The sequence below is a fragment of the Setaria viridis genome, chromosome 7, assembly GCF_005286985.2.
Source record: "Setaria viridis chromosome 7, Setaria_viridis_v4.0, whole genome shotgun sequence".
Lineage (NCBI taxonomy): Eukaryota > Viridiplantae > Streptophyta > Magnoliopsida > Poales > Poaceae > Setaria > Setaria viridis.
In genome coordinates, this window is record NC_048269.2 from 23,234,535 (window position 1) to 23,261,479 (window position 26,945).

General features: G+C 45.9%; 2 protein-coding genes and 1 pseudogene across 2 annotated transcripts; 2 read left to right on the top strand and 1 right to left on the bottom strand.

Annotated features, from left to right (window-relative positions):
- Window positions 1–1,852: 1,852 nt before the first annotated feature.
- Window positions 1,853–4,043, top strand: LOC117865524 (uncharacterized; annotated as a pseudogene).
- A 7,478-nt stretch (window positions 4,044–11,521) lies between these two features.
- LOC117864772 (uncharacterized) lies at window positions 11,522–12,697 on the bottom strand. Its single transcript, XM_034748868.2, has one exon. It carries the CDS (start codon window positions 12,693–12,695, stop codon window positions 11,703–11,705), a length of 993 nt encoding a protein of 330 aa, XP_034604759.2. The 5' UTR covers window positions 12,696–12,697; the 3' UTR covers window positions 11,522–11,702.
- Window positions 12,698–16,560: 3,863 nt separating this feature from the next.
- Window positions 16,561–18,685, top strand: LOC117864773 (GPI-anchored protein LLG1-like). The gene is made up of 2 exons (XM_034748870.1): window positions 16,561–16,632; window positions 18,416–18,685. The coding sequence occupies exons 1-2, from the start codon at window positions 16,561–16,563 to the stop codon at window positions 18,683–18,685; spliced, it is 342 nt and encodes a 113-aa protein (XP_034604761.1).
- The last annotated feature ends 8,260 nt before the right edge of the window (window positions 18,686–26,945 follow it).

Consider the following 26,945-nt stretch of genomic DNA (forward strand, 5'->3'; position numbering starts at 1 on the left):
GATAGGAGGAGAAGAACTGAAGAGGGTGCAGAAAAAATTCAGGAACAGTAGAAATTACTCTCTCCATTCTAAATTATAAGTCGCTTTGACTTTTTTGATACATTCACTTTGCTATGTATATAGATATAACAATATGTTTAGATGCATAGCAAATAAAGTAGATGTAAAAAACATCAAAGCAACTTATAATTTGGAATGGAGGGAGTAACTACTTCCTCCGTTCCAAATTACTATTCGTTTTGGTTTTTCTAGATACATCACTTTTATTATATATCTAGACATAAATATATATCTAGGTGCATATCAAAATGTGTGTATCTAAAAAAGCCATAACGAACAGTAACCAAAACGAACAGTAATCTGGGATGGTGGGAGTATTTAACTATGTAGAAGATCATTGCCCTTGTTTACTTCCCTCCAAACTCCCAACTTTAACACTATGCAAAAAGAAGATTCCCCATCACATCAAACTTGCGGTACATGCATGGAGTACTAAATGTAGACGAAATCAAAAACTAATTGCACAGTTTTGTTGTACTTTGCGAGACGAATCTTTTAAGCCTAATTAGTCAATATTTGGACAATAATTCACAAATACAAACGAAACGCTACAGTGTCGCATTTATGGCAAAATGCCAATTTGGCACCTCCCAACTTAGGAAGTAAACAAGGGGCATTATCTAACTACACTAAATCATTTTTTAGTCGCATGTAAGCTACCACCTCCCTTGATTAGTAAAATTATTTAGTATTTATTTTGGATTTTCTAAGTATATAGTTAGATATACGAAATGCAAGCATACGACAGCACGGCATAGCGGTTAATAGATGCGACAGTCCCGGCGACAACATTGTTTAGGAATGAGATGTTGACATCCGTACGTGGTGTGTCCTGCTGCCGCGCGTGGTGCTCGTGGCCTCGTAAGCAGATAAGAGACCGGATGTCATGGTCGAACACTATTCGACCTAGCACGCGTGATACTGAAAGAATTGCTTGTTTTTCCCTTTTCGGTAAAAAAATAGTATGGAGAGGTAACTGATCAGCATAATCCATCCTGTTGACAAAACTGTATGGAGAGGTAACTACTTGTGTGTTTTTCTTCTGTCTCCATCTATTGTAGCGGGTCGATCTGGTCTGCTGTGAATACGGGAGCCCAAAATGTGGCGTTGCTGCCTTCGGCAAGGTTGCAACCGATGCAGCTGGCGTTGGCGCGAAAGCGAAGGACGGGGTAATGGCTGTTGGCTGAGGAGGGAAAGCATGAGGAATGTAATTGCCTGGTGAAAGCTCTGGAAGCGGCTAGGCTGGAGCGCACGGTGCCGTGGCCTCAAGGAATGTAACTGTGTTCCAGCTTCAAAGTCTTGAAATGGATCGGTAGGAGTGCAAGCTGCAACTGTGTGAGCAACATGAGAGCGGACGACAGAGGAGTGGCACCCGAAAAATAAAAAGGTTGAACAGGAGGAGGCTGAAATTGCCCAAACGTCTCTCTCTAATCCGTTTCCCAAACAAAAAAATGGCAGAGAAAGCCCACAGTATTGTTCACTGGACTGCGTATTGTTCAACTGGGCTGGGCTTTACCAAATTCAGGCCGAGGCCCCGAAGCTAAAACAGCCCATTTCAAACACACGCAGCCATGCTGCTGATCGATCACTCACACCAAGTTCAACGACGTACGGAGGAGCAGGCGTGCCCCCCTTCGCCGTTGGCGTCTTGGCGAGGATCGGAACGCGGTGGCGCTCTCGGGCCTCCTGTCGTGTGCGCGCAACTACGCAACGCAACGGCATACGGATACGGGAGCCCGGGCCGGGCTCATCCGGAGTAATCAGAGTAGACTAACGGCGTGGGGCAAAGGAGATGGTGGTGAAGGCGGAGGGCTCGCCCTCAACGGCGTGGGGGAAGGAGAAGGTGGTGAAGGCGGAGGCCTCGCCCTCAACGCCGCGGGGGGAGGGGAAAGTGGTGAAGGCGAAGGCCTCGCCCTCCAGGGCGTGGGAAGAGGCGAAGCAGAAGAAGGCGGAGGAAACGGTGGACCGGGAGGAAGAGTCGGAGGAGTACTATGAGGATTGGGAGTTGGAAGAGGGGGAGGAAGACGACGAGGAGGAATATGAGAATTGGAACTGCTTCCCCGGGCTAGGTGAGTCAAACCGCCCCGCTGCCATCATCCTCTATCTCTCAATCTAGTTGTTAGGGTTTGGGAATTGAGCCTGACATTGTTGTTAGGGTGCTGAAGTCGATTTAGGTTTTAGGGTTCGGGAATTGGGGCTGACGTGTTGTGGTTAGTCTGAGGTGGTCAATCTGTGGTGATCTGCGGTGGTCGATCTGTCGTGGACGAGGAAAGCCTCTGAACAATTGACTTCGCGCTTCGTATCTGGACGAACTATGTTTCTCCTTGCTAATTCTGCTTGCCTAAATTTATTTTAAATCTTCGTTTCCTCAAGTGTCGAGTTGGGAAACTGTGGGATCATCCTGGTTCTTTTTGAAACGCCCTCTGGCTTTGCGTTGTTCAGTTATGATGGGGTGAAGCTCCTTCGGCCAGGTGCCATAGAGGTAACTTTGTTTATTCGGCATCCTTTGTGTATTCATCTGCAGTTTGCTCTTCCTGTCTTTGCCATTGACCTCATTTTTCTCCATTCTCTGTGACATGCAGCACATATGGACTGACTTCGTGAAGTGTGATAGAGCAGAAACTGTTAGAAGTTAGAACTCTTTGTTTCCATCTGATTGTTATTTCGATTCTATGTTGTCGTTTCCAATTTATACTGTGAGCATCAATCTAGCAGCATTCATGTTTGCTGTTTTTATTCATTCGTTGCATCAGATAAGAATTGTGAAGTCATGTGGTCATTAGCTGTTTACTAATTTAACAGACTCTGAATGCAAAATTGTCTCCATAAATCAGTTAGAAAGCATGTAGCATGATGGTATTACTCTTATGCCCCAAAACTATTTTACTAGCTAAAAGGTCACTAGAGGTGCAAAGAGATAAGCGGTTGGTACAAATTTATACCTTTGGCGATATTATGCCCGAATTTCTGACTACTAATTGCTAGATAGGGATGATTGAGGCCTGAAATGGTAATGATACTACTACCAACTAATGCCGCTATGGTCAGTTTTCAATCAAGCAAGGCTATATCTTTACAATTGAGGCACATATACTTACTGAATTACCAGCTCTATAGCTAAGACATGGCATGTCATTTCACTAATTGCATGTGTCCTCTTAACATATTCTTGTCTCTGTTTATTTCTTTATCAGATTTGTTGGCTGAAAGCATTTGAGGATAAGACCAGTGCCATTAACCCTGATACTGGTGTTAACGAACAGCTTGCGAGGATGATCACAGATTGTATCAAGCCTGACCAGAAACTAGCAGTTGGAAGTCATGAATATAAGGAAATCATTGAAAAAACCATGGTCAGTATGAGCTCCTTGTTTTGCTTATGTCGTCTGTGAACAATTTTGAGCACCAATTTTACTGCGGATTTTTTCAGAAAATATCTTGCCTGCATGATAGTACTGTGATGGAGGTTATGTGGGGCCTGAAGAATTGCATGCACCGTTATGTGCCTGCCGAGCTGACTAAGGATGATCGCCCCCTCATGAGTGAAGGAATGAAAAGGGTCTTGGATAAACATCACTTTGACTACAAACCAGAGATTGTGAGCTCATCACCTCATTTCCCATATATGTCTTACGTGAAGTGCTTTATGTTGCTCCCTGTCATGTACTGTTACTCTTCATGTGCATATTAGCTCGTGAATTTCACTGGCCAAAGTATTTTGATGAAATATTTTTATTTTGCTTTTGTTTCTTTTCTGATAGTGACATACAAATGCTCTTTGTATCCAGATTAATGATCGTATTATTGAGGTGGCATGTGTCAAACTGTGATTATTGTGTGGACAAACATTCTGAATCCTTGCGTGTGAGGCTGGCAAACACCTTAAGAACATATCTGGCATTAATTCTGAGGGTTGGGATTTGTTGAAACTTGCCACCGCTCTCAAGATGGTATGTTACCCTGAAGATTTTTTTAACTGGTGATCCTCGGCAGGTAAATCATAGTATTTTGCAAATATGTTCTAATATTGTGTGCATTTGACAAACTTGTCATTTGGGTAATGGGCTGATGTGCTTTTTTTTTCCAGATCTTTTCAGAAGATGAGCATAAGAAGCTGCTGCAGAATGCACCAGAATACAAAGACAAATTAAAGCGGAAGGCCATCCTGGTAGTCTATGAAGACATCGTGTGGGCCCTTGGAATTAGGAATAAGTGGCTAGGACAGTTGCCCCGTTACTTGAAGAAGGCTGAAGAAGCATATGAAGCTAAACAAGTGATGAGCCAAGTGATCCTAGAGGACTAGTGCTCCGCCATCCTGGCCATTTGATGCAGAAGATTGAACACAACTAGTATTTTGATGGTTGCAACTCGCTGTGATTCTATCACTGTTTACTCTTAGTGATTGTATTCCCTGTCTTTGAAATTGGTGAATGTTGCCATTAATAAGCACTGTGCCATGTGACATGCTGCATAGCTAGTTTAATTTCCTAGTTGGTTGTGGTCTCGTGGATGATCATCGCCGACCACAGCAGAAACTAACGATTGAGCCCCATGCATGTTTAATATTACACAGGAAACGTCAACAGAGGGGAGTCGGGTTCAGGATTCCAAAGAAGTCCTTCCGGCTATGCGTCCGCGAGGAGTACGGCACGAGGGCGCTGGACGAGCCGGCCGTAGTGCTCCGGCCAACAGCGCTGCAGCGCGAGATCGAGCTCCGCACGACGACGAGGCAGATCGCGGGCTTCCTCCGCAGTTACGCAGGGAGGACGATGAGGAGCGGATACAAGAGCCGCCGCAACGAGATAGGCTCGCGGGGTCCTGCAGTCCGCGACAAGCGAGAAACGACCTTTCGTAGTCATGTTAGCATTAGTATCGCTTCAAATTTGGAGGGAGGTTTCAGAGACCTTTTAGTATCGGATAGTTTTACGATTCGGTACTAAAATCTTCTCCACAAGTTTGACTTGTGCCTTGCGACGATGCGTGAGCCTCCTTGGTGGTACTAATACAAACCCTAAAGGACCGGTTGCGAAACCGGTACAAAATATAGAGGTTGAGCACCAAGTACTAAAGGATCCCCTTTAGTGCTGACTTATTTGTACCCCTTTAGTGCCGACTTAGTTGTACCAGTTGGCAAAACTAGTACAAAATGGGGGTTGAGTGTTGGGAGTGTGTCTTAGAAGGCCTAAGGCTAGTGACCTCTTGTGTATAAAAGTTGCTCGAAATAGGGGTACGACGGCTTATTTGTGAGGCTTAGGTACTTAGTTGTAAAGTTTAGTAATCTATTTGTAATATTTAACTCCACCAATGGAATAAGTATAAACAACCATCTCCTCCTTCCTATAAATAGAGCCACAAGGCTTGAAGGAGGGGGCTCTTGGCCATTTCTTCACTTGCTCACTTGTTCATTTTGGGCTTGTCCTCTCTCTTTCTCCCTCTTGTCTATTCGGGATTTCTAATCCCAATAGTGGCACCCACCGTGGTTTTTGCCAAAAAAATCACGATGATACCACAGGAGAGAAGCGAAGCAAGATCGGGAACCCGTCAGGGTTCTCCCCCTCCAATTACTGGCGGCGTGAGGGCTACTTCCTCGTCCACCGTCACCGACGAGCAGGAACATCAGCCCGATAGCGATGATCAAAACTCTCGATTCCTACCAAAGAAAAATAAGAGAGGGGGCAAGAAATATATACGGCTAGAGCGCAAGATAAGAGAAACCAGCAATCAAGGGAAAAGCACCATCGTCCCTTCACCTACGCAGGAATCCATCATTGTTAACATAGAGATTATATGACATGAGACATGTTGAAATATGCAATGCATACTTGAAAACTTCTAGAATGTTGTTGAGGTTACAAGACACTAACTTTGCCACGCATGTATGAGGATAAGATCGTGTCAAAGTAAGAAGAGTGTATAAGTTATATATTTGGGTAGACATGCTTCACGGTGAAGTGTGGAATGTTCTAGAATAGAGATATTTGTATGATAGGATAAGAATGGAGAAAATTCTAAATGATTTATATAGACTTGTGAAATGTTGTTTGATAGTTCTTATTTGAGAATAAATGTGTCTAGTCATATAGCTACGAAAGAGGAGTGTCAATGATTTATTTTGTGATCGAATCATCCATCGCGAGTTTTGTGCTAAGTTATTTCTTTTTTATCAAAAGTATGGAAATAAATATATACCCAATCATCAAGATGGGACTAACAAATGTGATATTAGGTAAAGTATATTTACAAACTTCACCATAGACCTCTCATATCGAGCTAAGATGACATGACTGCCACTGTAGAACGAAACTCTAGTGCACTCAAGATTCTCAACTATATAATTCAAAACTCTATTGTACTCGTTAAGATACTCCGTGCATCTATATTCATTCAAAATGTGTGCAAAATATTTGCTTCCAAATAAATAATAAAGCGTTGTTGGAGAGTAGTGTTGGCTAGCTACCATCATGTGTTGTCATGATACCGATGATAGTTTTTCTAAATCTTCATGTTGTTAATACATCGTTAATTGCTCAAGGCTTAATAGAAGTAGAATTCTTAGAACAATCTTACCTAAGCATCTCTCATATTCTATATCTATCTCTAAAAAGCATTGTGAACAATACTAAGCACGAATGAGACATCCAAATGACGGTTGAGATAGGAGAGCATTAATCTACAAACTTATTACATGCGATGGCACCATGTAACATATAAAGTGCTAGAACATATAAAGTGATAGAATTTAGTACCAAACAACAACATGCAATTCTATCTAACACTTCTTCAAGACAAATAGAAACCAACAGTGAATTACATGTTTAAATAACAAAATAGTTTGAAAGAAAACAAATATACAAATGTTCAGCAGTGACCAGAATACCTATTGGCCGGCCTGCTGTGGTGCATACGTGTGGCATGACCTTTGTGATTCTCTGGAGCTTCCCTTGTGCGCATAGCACCATTGCATTTGCCCCTAGCAGCAAGTAAATACACAAATGCAACTTGGCTATATTATCACCATCCAAAGCAAAAGACCCATGCCACTCGCCTAAAGCAAGTGACCATGGCGCATGCTTGTGGCAAGATGTCGTATGACGACGTGTACGTCAGTAGATCGATGCCTGGGGTGGCGGCGCGCTATGGCTGCCATGACGACGTGTTCCGCTCTTTTGTCCGTCTGTTCCGTGCGAACCTTGCTCCTAACATGAATGGCACTAAGCCCCTGAGCGTGGAGTCGTGCCGCAACCCATTCGAGGAATCAAGGTATTCCGATTTTGTGCTGTGAAAAAGTGTCTACATACTGAAATGACACTCCTGATGCCAATGTAATCAAGGCACGATGAGCCAATTTTCTACAGCATGTAGATGTCGTTTCTCTTATTTTTGAATGAGTACTGGAGAAAAATGAGAATCTAAAATGCTAAGTGAGTGGTATCTTGCATGGTGTTTTCTTTGATTCCTGCTAATTGATGGATGTTCTCATGTGATGGTCATGTTGGTTTTCTTGTGGTGATGGATCTATACACGTTTTCCTATTTCTTGAAAGGAACAGTTCTTGGATCTTTCTCTAATCTAGTTTTGTCTTGATATGTTCTCTGATTCTGGTTTCCTACCCGGTCATCTTTTGGTCATGTTCTTTGCAGGTGCCTTCGAATAATAGATGGAGTTCGCTCGTAGTTGACGAGTGTCGAAAGTGACAAGAAAAAAGTTTGTGATGCTTTCTTTTGTCCATGGGTTTTGCTTTCATTTCTTTCATGGATGCAATGCAGTTCTCAAATATATTGACAATTGACAACAACATGATGAAATATTAGAAGTGATTATCTAAACTTTCAAGAATTTGAGGGTAAATTTCTACAAATAATCAGCATGGATTGTACCATAGGATGATTGGTGTATGCTCATAGTCTGGTGTCAATTTGATTTGCTCTATTTTCATGTTAATGTTTGCGCGATCTACTCTATTTTCATGTTAATGTTTGTGCGATTTTTGTACTCATGTCCTTTTGTGAAGTACATCCCCTTCTATTCAATTTGTGATATTATTGCTACGACACGTTCATTCCCTCAGGTGGCGTTTGGATAGACTTTGGGTTAGGCATCGGGAAATGAGTTACGATATAATTAACTGGATTTGGGTTAGGGATATATGAAGTTTTATCCCATCCCCATATTTTGGTATGTCCAGGTTTAGATTCAGGTTATTATGTGGAGCCCACATGTTTATATAAAAATTAAAAAACAAACTGACAACACCAAGTGTTGTTGTCCGCACACGCAACAGCAGTTCGTCGTCCTAGTCCCATTACCCAAGCAGCAAGCGCAGTGGTTCGGAGGCAACGTCGGTCGTGATGGTCCTATCCCTATTTTTTATTTTTTATGGAATGGTCATATTCCGTGTTTGGTTGAGAGAGATTCTATCCTAATTCTTTGTTTAGTACGCGAGATAGGATCCGACGGTTAGCTGGGTCCTACCTGTCATCTAAAAGTGGACCCTAGTCATTCTCTACCCAGGACCTTTTTCTCAAGCACCTTATCCTTCCTCCTTCCTGCTTCATCCATCCTCCACTCGGCTGCCATCTGCAACCCCATCTTCTCCTCCCTGTTCTTGCCCCCAAGCCAGACCATGGAGCTCGTCGAGGGTGGAGCTTGAGCTTGCCCAAGCCATCCGTCTCTCCTGCCAGCGGCCGTGGCCGTCGGAGAGCGCGCGCCGCCCCCAGCTGGCAGGCAGCAAGGACCCTTGGCCTGACAGCCCTGACGCGTAGGAGGAGCACTGAGATTATGTGGCATGAGGCATGTATTAGCAAACTAGACAATTTTAGTACTAATTTAATCAAAAAAATACTACCAAGTTTGTGACATCAAATATGTGGAAGTGTTTGGGTGATCTAAGCTTCATGAACATGTAGACAATACTAATCAAAGCTGAAATGAGAATACGAAGTGTAATAGTAGCATACCCAGCAGCGTCGTTCAAAGCTTCTATTGATGTAGTTGTTCCTCTCGATGCAGTGAAAGCAGATGTCATCCAACGAGGAGTCGCGTCTCTTCTGGACACTCCCCAAAAACCTGATGGCCGCCCTTCACCCGAAGCAGATGAACTCGTAGATGGTTCAGTTTTGGAGGCCTGCTCTCCATATTCTTGTGCTTGCAAGAACAGGGACGGGGAAACTTGATCCAGCAGTGAACTCGAACCCTCACTTACTAAATGTTGAAGGAGTTCTCCTTTTATTCTCACAGGCAGAAACTGAACGGAGGAGTCAGTAGTCACGGAGGAAGTAACTCTTGTAACCCTTGCATACACTACCATCCCACCAGCTTTAAACTCTAGAAACCCCTTTCCATTAGAAGCTACTAGAATTAATAGCCTTGAGTGGCAAAACTCAGGCAGGCACGGCATACCTCGGCTCAGCTCGGCGGCGGCGGCGTGCGTGTGTGGCACACCTTCACCCTTTTCTCAACTTCTCAATATAAGCAAATATGTTTCATGTATATAAATCGAGTCAACATTCAGTCAAATTCTCATGTGGTACTAAACCAGAGAGTACGCACAATATTTAATATGGGTCTTATAATTATTTGATTTAATTAGATAAAATATTAGGCTTGGCCCACATTAAATCCAACAGCATGTTCTTAGTGTTTTTACAGTGACAACATTAGCTTGTTTGATACTAAGACCATGTTTAGTTCCCTCCAAACTCCCAACTTTGACACTATGCAAAAAGAAGATTCCCATCACATCAAATTTGTGGTACATGCATGGAGTACTAAATGTAGACGAAATCAAAAACTAATTGCACGGTTTTGTTGTACTTTACGAGACGAATCTTTTAAGCCTAATTAGTCAATATTTGGACAATAATTCACAAATACAAACGAAACGCTACAGTTGCGCATTTATGGCAAAATGCCAATTTTGCTACTCCCAGATTGGGAACTAAACAAGGCCTAAATGTCTAGCCATATAGTATAGGAATAGGAGTGCAGAAAGTGACAAGAAAAGAGTGTTTGTTTTTTGAAGAAAAACAGCTGGTTTCCTAGGTGAGGCAGTTTGAGCAGAGGGGCTGTTACTTTATGGATGCATGATGCATTTTTTTTAATAAAAGAGGAGACTGCTAATTTATTTAAGAAGAAAGTAGGAGGTCCAAGTTACAGGTAGTCTGCTATTACATAAAAGGCTAAATTCATGAGACAATAAGCTAAATTCATGAGACAATAACATAATTTAGGGGGTGTTTGGTTCTCTTGCTTATTTTTAGCACGTGTCACATCGAATATTTAGATACTAATTAGGAGTATTAAATGTAGACTATTTTACAAAACCTATTACATAGATGGAGGCTAAACGGCGAGACAAATCTATTAAGCCTAATTAATCTATCATTAGCAAATGTTTACTGTAGCAACACATTGTCAAATCATGGACTAATTAAGCTTAATAGATTCGTCTCACCGTTTAGCCTCCACTTATGTAATGTGTTTTGTAAATAGTTTACGTTTAATACTCCTAATTAGTATTTAAACATTTAATGTGACGGGTGCTAAAAATAAGCAAGAGTAACCAAACCAGGCCTTACTTAAAAGATCTCTATCCCACGGATGGGGTACCACACGCTCGATGATGCAAATTTACATCTTCTTCAATCAATGCGAACATTTCAAGAGACGTTGTGCTCTTCCCTTCGAAGACCCGTCCTCTTCCCTTCGAAGACCCGTCGATTCCTCTCTTTCAAAAATTCCACGCCGTGTACATTGATCGCCTCTCCTTCCTCCTGAAAGGCGCAAGTGTGCTGATCCACCAATCTTCCATGCTGATCATGTGTGGATGCATGATGCATAGTTTCATACTTTCTATTCATTGGTGGATGCAACTGCTCTTTTGACGGCAATTTGATTAAGCATAGTGTAAAGTTGATTAAGCATAATAAAAAAATCTTGATTGACAGCAATTTGATTAATCATACTGTAAAGTTGTACCGGTAATCAACATGGATTGTACCATAGGAAATTGGTGTTTGTTTATGATCTGGTGTCAATTTGATCTGCTCTAGTCAAAATGTATTTCCAGTTTAATGTTTGATCTATTTTTGTGCTCATTGGTAAATGGCATCTCCTATTTTTGTGATCTGAACCCAGTAATACAGAAATGGTGTCAATTATGTGCTGCTACTGGCATGGCAATAGTAATTCTTGCTACTGCATGAACTCATGATGCTATCAAATAATCTAAGGCCCTGGCACTAAATCATGAGCAGTGGAACCTGATTGCAAAGAACACATCAAGAAATTGCTGTCTAGGCATTTCCAGTTTGGAAAGCAACTTAAGCTCAGCATTTGTGTTGAGTTGTGCAAATGAAGCTCGCAGTTTGTTGGAGAATCCAGATTGCTGCAAGCTGAACTATACATCCTTTTTCCTTCTGGATTAGAAGATGCTATATTGTCATTCACTGGTACCGAGGAGTACATGAACAATAAGATGCAGAATGAATATCCAGAAAATGCATAGTACAAGCTAAGCAACACTTGTTCGTATCAAAATTCTGTTGGGCATCAATCAAGCAATGTTATGGCCATCGACACGCACATCAACTGAATACAGCTGATTCAGACTCGGCAGAATTGGGAAACAGGGCAATTGACACCTAATTACAATCCACGCCACTCTTCTTCCTCCTCTTCACCCTCCCCTGCTCCTCTGCCGCCGCCGCCGCCGCGAATTCCCGCTTCGCAGCCTCTGGGTTGCCGTCGCCGTCGCCGTCCTGGCCGCTGCTCGTGCCGGGCACCGAGTAGAGCGGCAGCGCGACCGACTCGGGGGACTTGATGTGCAGCGCCCGCACGTTCCTCCACTTCCTCGGCACGCACGCGGCGGCCGCCTCCACCGCGGCCACCACGTTCTCTACGGCCTCCTCCCGCGCCATCGCACCGTGGCCCACGCGCACGGCGCGGCACGTCCCGCCCTCCACCTGCAGCTCCACGCACCGCGCCGCCTCCCTCGCGGACTCCGCCCACGCCGGGTCGGACGGGTCCACAGGCACGGTCACGCCGCGCTTGGCGCCGGCCGGCTTGCCGCTGCCGCCGGCGCCGGGGACCCTGAGGCGGCGATCGACGAGGACCAGGCCGCGCCGCGCGGTGGCGGGGAGGGACCGGAGCGCGGAGGAAGGGAGCGGGTCGACGTCGTCGGGAAGGTCGGCCGGGAGGCGATCGGAGACGAGGGAGATGGAGGGGAACGGGGAGTGCGGGAGGCGGAGCTGATGCTTGAAGCGCCGGGCGGGGGCGCTCTTGAGGGCGACGATGAGGTAGATGGGCTCCGGCGCCGGGGTCGGGTGCTTCTGGAGCCACCGGAGGAGTGCGGCCACCGCGCGGGCCGCATCCTCGCGGCGGAGGCGGCTGGCGGGGGTGGAGGGAGTGGATGCCATTGCAATCGTTGGCGGCGGCGGCGGCGGGAGGTTGGGAATTGGGAGGAGCCGAGGAGGTAGGGTTTTGTGTGGACGTATGCGTTCGTGTCTGGTTGGGGTTGGGCACTTGGGCCTGGTTTGGTTGAGTCGGACCAGGAAGCTGGTGGGCTCGGCTTCCGCGAGGGAACTGAGCCGTGGGAATTGAGTTCGGCTCGTACCAACCGCAGTCATATCGACCATCGATCCCTCTGCTATTTGTCATCATTTCTTTATTAGGATTCATGACATCTTATATTAAAACAGGGTAAAAACGACAATATTGCACTGTTTGAAAGAAACTTTATTCAATTACTGATGATGTGGGATACACACTGATAAATGATTGTAGTATAATACTTGCTCTGTTTTCTAAAAAACCACCCTTAGGGAAGCTAATTAGTTTACTTATGCTAATTAGCTTGTTTTAAAAGTTACATTTTAAAATATAATTATATACTTTTGGGTGAGAGGTTGGAATATATTAGTATTGTTGTTCCAAATTTTAGTAGTTATTAGCATATTTTTGAAATTTATTTTGATTTTCTAGATTGTGTTACACATGTGCTTATAGTGTCTTCAAGTCATCGAGTGAATATCTTGCGGTTTTGAAGGAGAAGCAAGGAAGTACCCCTATGGGGATCATCAAATCGATAGCAATAAGCTTGATTGAAGGGGTTCATATACGGAATGATATCTTCTAGTTGTGTGTTTTCCTCTTAACTTATTTATCTGATGGAATCGTCCGGCTGAAGCGAATCGAAGTAATATATGGTTGGGATTTCACACTACCGCTTGGAGTTGGGTTAGGATTGTCCCTTGTGGCTTATCATGGAAGAACTAGATTATTATGAACGAGGGCATGAACAATTGAGCTTGTCGGAATGTGACTTTGTGAGTGACAAATTAATTCGTGAAATGTGTTTCTTTCTTGTCGATACGTAGCCTCATTCAAAATATCATAACAAATAAATGGCTCGATCTATATGAAGTTTGGAGCATACTCCGTATCTATACTAGCATGGTATGGATTCTGCACATTTTCATGTCAAGGACCCCCCCAACTCTATACAAAATATATGATTTAGTAGAATTACTGAACTCGGCAACCCATGACGACGATGTTACGGAGTCTGGGACGTGTGCTTCAGATTTGTTGCCTATGGAGTTCCTGGAGGGCTATTGCATTCATGCCTGTCACTGTCAGGGACGGACGACGGCATGTGGGCCAAGCCCAGGTCTGCAAGCTGCAGCCCATTGAGCCGCGTAAGCTTTGGCCAGCCCGGCCGGCCTGTGACCGTGCGTATAAATGGTGAACCATGATCTTCCTCTAAATTCTGCCCAAATCCCTCTTCTATCTGGTTCAATTTGTAGTTGAACCTAGCAATGCGATCATTATTTTTAGACTTCTTTGCATGGAGCACCAAGCAAGAACGTGCGATCCTTTTTTTCATTAGTTGCCTCATGTTTTATGTTTTTGTCATGTAAGAAACCTCCCGGATTGCATCCTTGTATTCTCCTACGCTTTATCAATAGAATGGCATACAACTCTGCGCCCGTTCGTGTTCAGAAAAATTTTGAAGATCTCCTAATACTACTAACTTGGGCCATTTCCTACATTAGAAACCGTTGAGAACAGCAAATTAGAGCTAGTTGACTCGGTCGTCTCTTTCAACACAACCACAATAATTTGTTCATCATTGCCTCATGCTCTCAAAACCAGGAGGTACACACAAAGCTCAAACCACACATACAATAATAATCAGTTCACCATCAACCATGCTATAAAAACAGGCCTTGAGCGAAAACCAACTCCCTTCACAAATTTTGAGGCCGGTGTGGTCGGCGTCTCGCTAACCACCACTACGGGAAACCTCAAATTTGCCGAGTGTTTTTTCTTTACCGAGTGTTTTTTTCGAACACTCGGCAAACAAGATCTTTGCCGAGGGCCGAGCTAAAAACACTCGGTAAAAAAAACACTCGGCAAACAAGGAGCTTTGCCGAGTGTCAAAAAATCACTCGCGAGTGTAAAAAAAACACTCGGCAAAAGAGGAGGTTTGCTGAGTGATTTTTTGACACTCGGCAAAATAATTAGTTTTTTTTCTCTTCTCACCTTGAAATTTTTTCTACTCTCCACATACAACATGTGGTACTTCATATTAAAATTTGGTATATTTTTGGATTTGTTTGCTACATTTAATTAATTAATTGCATTTGAAGGGAATTTTTTGTGTAAGTCAAATTTGAACCGCCAGTGATTCAAATTATAGAATAAAATAAGTATAAAAATGATATTTATGTTATTTAGCTCAGTTTGAGGCCTTACTCATGAAATAAAAAGAAATTTCAAACATTTTTTTCAGGAAACACAACCACGAACATGTGACCGAATTATTTTTAAATTGTAAAAAAAGCAAACGAAGTCGAAAAATTATGAGATTTGTCATGATGTGATGGTATCATACATGGAGGTTGTGGTAAAAAATTAAGAAAGTTTCGCACATTTCATCACATAGGATGTTTACAAACCAAAGCATCTCAGAAGAAGAATTGTAATGTTGAGAAGGATTCGATAAGATTTGGAGTCAAAGTGATGGTCAAATTTGATTTGACTACAAAACTTTTTTATAGGCAATAGAGAACATATATTGTTTCATGTGAAATTTTGGTAATTTTTTGGAACCGTTTGATAATTTTAATGTATTAAGTGCAATTATAGAATTTCAATTGATATAAATTAAATTTAAGCTATAACTGCATGAAATAATGAAATAATATGAGTAGAATAATCAAATACATATTGATGGGAGCACTCGGCAAAACAATGCTTTGCCCAGTGCCAGATCAGGGCACTCGGCAAATCCCCAACCCTACGCAAATAAACGACCCGCACCTGGCCCCCCGCATGCCCCTCCTTTCCCTACCCCTCCTTCCCGTGCCCCCCTCCCCCGCTCCTCTCTCTCCCGCACTACACCCCCAGCGCACCCCCTCCCTCTTCGTCGTGCCCCCCTCCTCCCCTCCCTCTCCGCCACGCCGGCGTGGCCCCACCCTCCCCTCTTCCCTCTCTGCCGCTCTCCCAGCCTCCCGTCCCCACTCCCCCAGCGCCCCTCATCCCCTCCATGCTGCCAGTCGACGCCCCTCCTCCCCTTCCTCCCTCTTCCGGGCCCCTCCCCTCCTAACGCCGGCGGCCGGCCCCGACCCCTCCCCTCCGGCGGCGCCCTCCTTCTCCCTCCTCCCTCCCCACCTTCTCCCGCCGCCCCATCCGTCATCCCGGCGCCACCCCGGCCCCGGCCCCCTCCCTTCCCTCACCTCCCTCTCCCCGGATCCAACCCCCTCCCCTCCATCTCCGCCGCCCTGCCCCGACCCTTCCCGGGTCCGGCCACCACCGCGACCCTCCTCCCGGATCCGGCCGCCATCGTGCCCCCCGTCCCCGGATCCGGACGGGCCACCGGCAGCAGGAAGCGGAGCAGGGCGCTGCTGGGCGGCGGCTTCCATGGTAGGCCAGCCGGCAGTGCCTCCCAGATCCGCCGCCTCCGAGGTCGAGCTGGGCGACGGAGAACCGGCCGAGCTCCTGCCGGTGGCGTTGGTGGTGCGGTCGAGGCCGGGAGCGGCGGCGGCGGCGCGGTCGAGGCCGGGAGCGGTGGCGGTCTTCAAGTGGCCGGCGGCGCGGTCGAGGCCAGTGTGGGGCTGTGGTGCTGTGGTGGTGGTGGTGCCGGCCGGCGGCGGCGGTGGCCGGCGATGTGCTTTATTTTTTATTTTTTTAGAAAAATGTTGCCGAGTGTTTTTTGGGCACTCAGCAAAGCTTTGCTGAATGCCCGACAAAAAACACTCGGCAAAGTTTGTTTGCTGAGAAATTTTTTGCCATGTGCGGTGTGCCAAGTGTAACACTCGGCAAACACTTTTGCCGAGTGTTTTTAGGGTTTCGCCGAGTGCCTAGGGCACTCGGCAAATATTCTGATTCCCGTAGTGGTGCACCACTGCTCCAATTCCTCCTCGAACATTTGCACTCACGAAAAAAAGCCGCAAACTTAACCCTTGTGGCTTGTGAGAGGCAAAAGATCTGAGCGGGATGGGTTCCACAAGCACTACCACGATGCTCTTGTACTGCATCGCATTGTCCATGGTTGCCGTTGGGCTTGCGGTATTAGAGGGGAACCCCAAATTCATATCACGTACTCTCTCATTTTTTCCATTTTATATTGTGTGTTCTATGATCTGATCATTATTTCTCCTACAAAATATCATCATGTGCTAAAGAACCAACATATGTAAATATTTGTGTGATTCTACTGATACAATTTTATACAGCAAGCATGCATACAAATTGATAAATTATTGGTTAAAACTTACAATGTTTAACTTTCTCAAATTCTATGCACCCTCCTTTTCATCTATGTATTATGTACATCTTGGTATTAATACATATTTTCCAGCTAACATATATTGTGTTTAAAAAAGAACCTTGTGCATCCTTTTTTCCCGACATATCGTAGCATTGGAGACTTGTAAAAATAGTTTGGCATTCTTATACACTACTGAAAAACTAACCTTCTATTCAGGTACTTTTGTCTAGGTTAACTTTAGATCCGAGACTAAAGTGCCTTAGTCCTGGTCAAAAAATGAGGCACCAAAGGCCGCCAGAGGAGGACTTTAGTCCCGGTTGTAAACACCAACCGGGACTAAAGCCTCCCTTTAGTCTTGGTTATAACGGCTAAAAAATCTGGCACCGACGCCTACCAACCAGACAAAAGGGGGGGGGCTTTAATCCCAGTTCGAATTACCAATCGGGACAAAAGGGACGCGGCCCCCTCTCTCTCCACCTTCCTTATCTTCTTCCTTCTAGGCAATGCTCTCCTCCTCTCAACCTTATCTTCTTCGGGGGTGTTTGGGAGGAGGAAGCTAAACTTTAGCCCTGTCACATCAGATGTTCGGATACTAATTAGGAGGACTAAACATAAGCTAATTATAAAACTAATTGCAGAACCCCTAGGCTAAATCGCGAGACGAATCTATTAAGCCTAATTAATCCATCATTAGTGAATAGTTATTGTAGCACCACATTGTCAAATCATGGACTAATTAGACTTAATAGATTCGTCTCGCGATTTAGCCTAGGGGTGGTGTAATTAGTTTTGTAATTAGTGTAGGTCTAATACTCCTAATTAGTGTCCAAACATTCGATGTGACGGGGGCTAAAATTTAGCCCCCTCCTCCCAAACACCCCCTTCCTTTCCTCATCCTCTCCTCCCTCTCCTCATCCTCTCCTCCCTCTATGCGCCACCGTCGCCCCCTCCCCCTCTGCTGCCCCTCCCCTTCCCTCTCTGCTCGCTCCTCACCGGCAGTGAGGAGTGGCAGCAAGGTGAGGGCAGGACGGTGGCGCGGCCGGGCAACGGGTGGCCGAGCGGCAGCGGGTGCGGACGAAGGCAGGCGGCGGGCGGCGTGTGTGGCACGGGCGCGGGTGGAGGTGGGCGAGGGTGGGCAGGCAGCGCGGGTGGCTTTTTTTATTTCTTTGAAACTTTTTAGTTCCGGTTGGTAAGGAGGTCTTTAGTCTTGGGTGGATGACGTGGGACTGAAGGGCCCTTTTGTCTCGAATAGTTAGTCCCGGTTGGATTTTCGGGATTTATGGTTCTATCCAACCGGGACTAAAGAGCCGTTTTTTCAGCGGTGACAGCTAACCTATATGTCCTTTTTTTTTTCCGGTGGACGCCCTTGAGTGCTCCGTTTTTGTCCACCCTTGAGTGCTCCGTTTTTTTTTCCCCGGTGGACGCCCTTGAGTGCTCCAATTTCAACACAACGGAAAACCGATCGCGCAAGCTGGTACAAGGTAACTAAACGATACACGATGCTCTAATCAAACCAAGCTTAACGGGCGTGGTGGCGCGTGATCCTGACCGGCGTGCTCTGTGTTTGGTCGGCGTGCGTAGATGTCTGGTGCAGCGGACAGCCCCGTGCGGTTCGAGCACGCGCGCGGCATCGGCTCGGTGATCAGGAGCTGCAGGGGCGTGCCGTCGGCGGAGTGGTGCTGCGGGGCGTTCAAGGCCTTCGCGTGCCCCTACAGCGACCTCCTCAACGACAACGCCGAGAACGGGTGCGCCAGCGACATGTTCTTCGAGATCAACGTACGCGTCTGGCTGCACCCGAGCCTCTTCTCCCAGCTGTGCGTCGAGGGTCCGCTGGGGCTCCAGTGTATCTAAGCTAATTTTGCCTAGATGCCCGGCAGCTCTCGCTCCAGTGGCATTGATTTGCATGTATGCGGTTTCTGTATCGGAGTCGATGAGTCCGAATACGTAGCACGCGTGTGTTGTTCTTTGCCAATTCAAATGTGTGCCTTTGTGATTGGGGTCAGCTTGTGATGCTGGATTAATTCCTACCAGTGTCAGATACAGTACGTCTTATACTACTAGGAGTATATAGCTCCGTGTAACGTCGAAGCTCACGCGTGGCAGAACGAACACACCAACTTGACAGAAGAGATGCTAACCACAGTCGTGTGGCCGCCCGCAAGGTTACAAACTTGCAACTGCAACTCCACGCCTCGGCCAAGTCTGCGAACCACAGGATGCATGAGAGACTATGAGAGGAAACAAAAGCTAACAAAGGTACAAAAAGGCGGTCCAATTTCTCTGTCACGGCAATACCGCTACCAAGAAGATGTAGATGTTGCAGCTTGAGATGGCGCCGCGCATGATGCCATGCGCACGGGCCAAACGGTTCCTGAACTACTGCAGAGGAGGCTCATCATCTCGGCCACGCCCTTCTCCCGGCGGCGTACACCGATGCTGCCGCTGCCCTGGCCGACTGGTCGTCGTCTCACGCCGGCAGTTTAAGTGCCGTTTGACCCCGCAGCCTGCAAGTAGCGAGCAAGGCAGCGAGCCCGCGGCGCATGACGTCATCCCTGTCACACTCACACCAGTTGGTAAGCATGCAGCTCGTCCCAGTCTGGTCACCTCGTCCGTTTCCGTCTCTCGAGAGCGTACAAAGAACTTAGAGAAGTCGCCCGTCACGTACGCGCGCGAGCACGTACAATTCCTGCTCCTCGGCTTGAAATGTCGCCGCCGGTGCGGCCCCGGGGCCGTCGGGTGACGCTGAGCTCGTTGAAACCCGCCCGAGACGCGCGGGCGATCGACAGGCACAGGCTTGACTATACTAAAAATGGGCGGACCGTGCAGCGCAGATGCCGTCACCGGCACAGTGTTAACACTTGAATTTGGCCGTGCGAATTGTGGACTATTCGTCTATTTCAAGCAGCAATAGTGAATGGGTGGTGTAAGGGAATAAAATGTCCATACTTGGTAAACGAGTCAACCACCACCAAAATGCAGTTGGCATGACCAGAAGTTGGTAACCCTTCTGTACAAAATCTAAGGAGATGATCTGCCAGGCCTCAGATGGAACAGGTAATGGTTGCAATTTACCAGGAAGTTTTGCTCTATCTGGTTTGGCCTTTTGACAAATGATGCAGGACTGAACAAATTGAAAAACTGCAGATTTCATACCTCTCCATGCAAATAATTTCTTCATTCTCATATATGTAACTGGAGCACCTGAATGACCTCCCAATGGACTAGAATGGCAAGTAGATATCAGTTTTTGCTGCAAGGTTGTGTTGTTGCCAATCCATAGTCTAGAATTGTATCTGAGCAGTCCATTGCACAAGGTGTAATAAGGCACAGCTTGAGGATCTATAGATAACTTGGCCACTCTCATCTTGCTGATAACCTTCAACCACCAATGAACTAGTTTTCTGGACAGTGCATCTGCCACCCGATTCTCAGTACCCTTTTTATACACCACCTTATATTGGAGATCGAGAAGCTTGGTAAAAACCTTCTGCTGCCAGGGAGTATGCAGTCTCTGCTCTGTCAGTTGGATCAGGCTTCGCTGATCAGTATAAATGATAAATTCAGCATATTGTAAGTACGACCTCCACTGTTGCACAGCCATAAGAATTGCCAAATACTCCTTCTCATATGTGGATAAACCTCTTGATTTAGGTCCCAAGCCCTTGCTAATAAATGCCAAAGGATGATTGTCCTGCAACAGCACTGCACCTACACCACATGCACTGGCATCAGTCTCAATGCAGAACACCTTGGAGAAGTCTGGAAGAGCTAATAATGGAGCTTGAGTCAATGCTGACTTAAGTGCTTGGAAGGACTTCTCATGATCACTGGTCCAAATGAACAATGTGTGTTTCTTCAGTAAATCTATCAATGGCTTACTGATGACCCCAAAATGTCTCACGAGTTTTCTGTAATAGCTTGCCAACCTAAGGAAACTCCTTAATTCTTTGGCTGTAGTAGGGGACGGCCAGCAATAGCCACTACCTTTTGAGGATCAGTTCCCACACCTTGCTCACTTATAGTATGGCCCAAGTAACTGATTTGTCTTTGAGCAAAAGAACACTTGGTCAATTTGATTTTCTACTGGTCTTTAGCCAACAGCACAAATACCAACCTGATGTGGATAATATGCTCCTCAAATGTCCTGCTGTATATAAGGATGTCGTCAAAAAAGACTATGACAAATTTCCATAAATATGGTGCTAGTGTGGTATTCATTGCTGACTGAAAGGTACCAGGAGCTCTCGTCAGACCGAATGCCATCACTCTAAACTCAGAGTGGCCACAATAAGTTTGAAATGTTATATTCCTCCCTGGCTTCAATCTAATTTGATGAAATCCAGCTCTCAAGTCTAGTTTAGAAAACCAACTAGCAAGGGATAGTTCATCCAAAAACTCATCAATTACTGGACCGGATATTTGCCCTTGATTGTGATAGCATTCAGATACCTATAGTCCACACAAAGCCTCCATGTATTGTCCTTCTTCTTAACCAGCAGCACAGAAGATGAAAATGGACTAGAACAGGGTTGGATTAAACATGCTTTCAACATTTCTGCAATTTGTTTCTCAATTTCATCTTTAAGAGCTGGAGCATATCTGTAAGGCTGAATATTGACAGGAGCAGCACCATCTACCGGACGTATAGAGTGGTCACAAGATCTGGGAGGGGGCATGTCCACAGGTACCTCAAAAAGCGTAGCAAATTCTTCAATGAGCTGTTGAATAGGTTCAGGTAGGGAGACCTCCACTATATCACCCACAGTGACTTCAACTTAACATACTTCAATAATTATCTCTTTAGGCAGTTCAGGACACACACCATACAGTAGGACAGTAGACCCTTGATATGGTATGGCTAGCCATCTGTTCTTCCAGTGAACTTTCATTGGACTATAGGTCTCCAACCAATCTAACCCCAGAATCATATCATATGATGACATAGGAATAGCCTTCAAGTCTGATTGGAATTCATACCCATTAATAGATCACAAAGCCTGTGAGAGCTGAGAAGAATACTGAATAATTCCACCATTGGCTACTTATACAGACAGGGGAGAAGCAATAGCAGACATGCCTTGTAACTTCAGAGCCAACTGGGAGCTAATGAATGTATGAGAGCTGCCAGAGTCCACCAATATCCTGATTTGTTGTCCTTGAATGGAACCCAACATACACATAGTTCTGGGAGCAGATGTGCCAGACACAGAAGCGACAGATAATGTAAAAAATAACTGTTCAGCAGGTTGGGCTTTGGGGTCCTCACCGGCGACATCATCAGACTGCATGTGCAACACTTCTTGCATAGCATGGAGCTGAATCTTCTCTGCACAAGCATGGTTCCTAGACCATGGCTCTGCACATCTTTGACAAAGGTCTTGGGCATGGCGGTGTGCCTTTAGAGCTGCCTAGCGATCTCTGTACCACGACAATCAGAAGGCTGAACCATAGGATGCTTGTTCAACCTTGGAGTAGAAGGTAGCTGTACTGAAGAAGGCCCATCATTCTTATGAGGCAGAGTATAGTCAGCCTTTCCTTACAGGAACGGACATCTCTTCCTGCAATTGAGCGAGAACAAAAGCAGTATCCAGGGAGGAAGGTTGCTAAATAAGAACAACAGCATGTAGATCCTCTCTAAGCCCATCAATGAATCTCATGGTATAATGCAGAGGATCTGGTTTGCTTTCATAAGCAGCCAACAAATTAACTAACCCAGCAAAATGGTCAACATAATCTTCCCGTACTACTAGTTTGTTTGGATCCTGGAGCTAAAGTTTAGTCTGTGTCACATCGGATATTTGGATGCTAATTAGGAGGACTAAACATGAGCTAATTACAAAACTAATTGCAGAACCCCTAGGCTAAATCGCGAGACGAATCTATTAAGCCTAATTAATCCATCATTAGCGAATGTTTACTGTAGCACCATATTGTCAAATCATGGACTAATTAGGCTTAATAGATTCGTCTCGCGATTTAGCCTAGGGGTTGTGAAATTGGTTTTGTAATTAGCCTATATTTAATACTCCTAATTAGTGTCCAAACATTCGATGTGACAGGGACTAAAATTTAGTTCGGGGATCCAAAGACCCCCTAGGAGCTCATGCTGATTCCTACCAAATCGGTCTATCACCGTAGCCGAAAAAGTAGACCAAGTATAGGTTTTAAGCTTTTCCTCTATTGACTGTAAGCAGCGTGCAGAAGTAGTGTCAAAATGCATAGATGCTACCATGATCCAACGGAAGGGTTCAACATTATAGAGCTCAAAGTCATCTTCATAGTGACTCAACCAGAGTTTGGGATTCTCGCCTTCAAACTTAGAAAAGTTTAATTTAGGTAAACGTCCTGTCCTAGACCCTCCAGATTCCCCACAATTAGCAGATCTCCAACGATTTCTAGAGCTAGGCAAAGGAGGAACCGACAATTTAGGTTAGGGAGGGGTGGGGAGGCGTAAGTGCAACTCCAAGAGTACTTCAAAAAATTCTTCCCCAAAACTATGTATTGGGGTTCTTTCAAAAAAACATTCCCCCAAAATCATATCAATCCACAGCAGATCGCTAATAAATAGCTCCCAATATTTTAAAACAGGCCACGTCATCGTATTGGACCCAACGGAAGGGACGCGCGAGCGTGCGGGAATCAGGATTGGGGGGAGGAATGCTAACGCTAAAATATACGCGATGGTAGTCTGTTTTTTAGCATTGCTGAAAAATTGGGGAAGGTTTGGGTGGACTGTTGGAGTTCGTTTTTTCTCCTTTTTCCCTAAAAAAGTATTGGGGGTAAGATTAGCAGTCTCTTGGAGTTGCTCTAACGCACCCTTGACCGGGGGATGAACTACGATCGTAACAGACCCGAAGCTATCCTTCGGTGGAAGTTGTCGACACGGTGCCCATGGTGCATGTCGGCTTCGCTCGGAGAAGATGGGCGCTCAGCAGCCGGGGGAGTAGTCGCCAGAAGGGGATGAGGACGGTCCAGCACCGTCCGTTCCCAGTGCTTGGAGAGCTTGCGTACCTCGAGACGGACGTCGTCGACTGTACCATCCACCTTCGGCTTCCCGTCTTCAAAGGACACGGCGACGCGCTGTAGCGCGTCGACCCGCGCGTCCTGCAACACCTTGAGGTTAGTGAATTTGCGCTCCCACTTCTTGTCGGACTCGAAGAAGTGCGAATCCCACTTGTTCTCCGATTCAGTGAAGCGTGTCTCCCACTTCGCTTCTAGATCGTCGAATCACTAGGTAAGGGTGTCGATGATGATTTTCGTCTCAGGGTTCATGGCTCCGTGGCGGCATTGGAATCTTGTATATTGGTCGTGGGGAGGGATTGGATCCAGATCGATAGGTTCCCACAAATTGCCCAAGCGTGGATTGGAATCACGGGCTACTCAATTCGCACAAAGCGTACGAACTTAGGAATAACCCACCGGATCCGTTTGCTCAGGACAATCAATGGAGTTATGAACCAATTCGATCTGAATTCGCCCAAGGATCGACGAGCTCTGATACTAATTTGTTAGCAGCGGACTAGACACGGATACAGGAATTGGAGAAGGGTAGCAATTAGATTGGATCGGGAAGGAGAAAGAGATACAGGCAGAGGACAGCTTGGAATACAAGTTGATTCAGTTCATACACGATCCTCATCTCTCCTCTCCCATCTGCCTAATATAGCAGTAGCAACATTACATGGGCTCTGCCTCTTCTGTGCATGCAAGCACATTGACCCATTCTGGCCCAACGACCCTCGAGCTGTACTCGTTCGCGGCACATCCAACTGTCCCGACGAAGGTACTCCTGAGGAAGAGCTGCTAACATGTTAACACTTGAATCTGGCCGTGCGAATTGTGGACTATTCGTCTATTCCAAGCAGCTACGTTCGTGTATTGGATAGAGTCCACTATGCGCGCGCTTGACAGAGCAAGAAGGGTTGTGGCCCGTCCCCGTCGGTCACCGGTGACGTTCGTGCGACTGCACATCATGGAATAGTTTTTCCGACTCAGACAGCAAGAGTCGGGAACTGCATGCGGCTCCGGGCTCCGGTACGTGTGCCATCTGAAGTTCTGAGGGTGTGTTTGATTGCATGCATCATATGATACATGCATGGATGATTCTGGATGGGGTGATTTAACCAAATTGCTTGTATCATATGATTCACTCTAATTAGTAAACTAATGTATTAAGTGGGATGGCCTCATCCTGGATGAGTTGGTCCATTTCACCAACCAAACAAAAGGATCATTATTATTTTGAATCATTTCATACATGAATCAAATGATACAACCAACCAAACACACCCTGAGTTCCCACCCGTTGATAATTCAATCGACGCCGTTTCCACAAGCAAGAATTCGATGCTTCAGTCCCGTCGTAAAAAAGTGTCATCGTGTCATATAGCAGTTAACTTTTCTGTAAACTCTACATAGAAATGTCAGCACGAAGGAAGCTCTATATCCCATCCGTTGGGTTTATTCGACAGTGAGCCAGGATTTAACTAGCAACTAGTACTCCGTACATATGATCTGCCAGAGTATGCTCTACTACACATGAAACATGATCGACTGCCTGCTACTAGTAGTCACGTTGCCGGGCCGGATTATGCACATGCACTCCACGGCGTCGAACGTGACCGCCACCAGGTGGCCGATCGTGACTCCCATCAATGCTCGCGGGGCATCCATCCCATCCAGGCTGTTTGGTTCGCCGTGGACGGACGCGCACGCAGTCTAAATGGAGGCGCAGCGTCGTCGTCTTCTCCGTGCCCGTGTGGCCGTGTGTACGCGCGCGCGCGCCCGTAGCCCCGTACGTGCTATCTGTCCACCACGTCGAGGCTACGCCAAAACAAGAAGCAACCGTATCGACCCGCCCTCTACAGCTGTCAGCTGTCACCGTGGGAGCAACAATTATTCGTCATGGTAGGCAAATTCAGATCAGAGTATAATAGCTGTTGGCTAATTGACCCGCCACTCCTCCGTCGTGTCTGTATTGTTTACTCATTCGCCACATGGGATTTCATAAAAAGTACTAGGCCAATGCTGACACGGAGGACGTGAGGAGCGACTTTTTTGTTTTTTTAGTCAATTCCAAAAAATGGACCTTAGCTTGGCGCCATCCACGCTGGCGCCAAGCTACAACGTCTCAGCGCCAGCCATCCTGGCGCCAAGGTCTATACATAGCTGCTGACGCGGATGCCGACGTGGCGGGGGCTTGGCGCCAAGCCTTGGCGCTGAGCTATCTACCCCGTATCTCTACGCGTTTCGAACTAAACAAGTATAATTATTCCGAGGATTATGCAACAAACTAAGTTGTGGTTCAACTGGTTAGGAGGTGAGCTTCTTATCCTGGAGACCTGAGTTCGAACTCCACTATTAAACCTTTTTTCAGCTTAGTTTGTTGCATACTTCTCGGAATAATTATACTTGTTTAGTTCGAAACGCGTAGAGGTACGGGGTAGATAGCTCGACGCCAAGATCTACGGCGCCAAGCTTGGAGCCAAAATCCATGGCGCCAAGCCCCCGCCATGTCGGCATCCGCGTCAGCAGCTATGTATAGACCTTGGCGTCAGGATGGTTGGCGCCGAGATGTTGTAGCATGGCGCCAAGCTAAGGGTCCATTTTTGGAATTGGTTCCGCCAAGAGCCTATTTGTGAGAATCTTTCGAAAAAGGAGCTAAAAACAAAAAAAGTCGGGACGTGAGGAACAGGAACGCCGGATCAGAACGCAGCAACGATCAGACAAAAGGGAGAAACAGATTGCTTGGACGGAGAACTGGAGAAGGCAAAGCACGGACATTCTAGTTGAACTGTTGAAGCCAGTATTATACTGATGAAACCAGTTCTCTTTCATGGACTGTCTCTCTTTTTCTAAAGTTCCTTTGCTATGGGACAAGGGATCCACACTTGTCAGTGTTAATCACACCATGATCACGGTGAGTTGGTGACCTTGCCATCTTTAGCTGGACTTACATCTCCAGAACCTCACAAAGTGCGATCTGATTTTTATTCGACAGCTCCAAAGGGGGAAAAAAAAGGAGATATGTGCCTTGTAACATAACATCTTTGTTGCGTAAGGTTGATAGGCAAGTTTAACAACAATTCTGGGGCGGCATCGCTTCTATCAC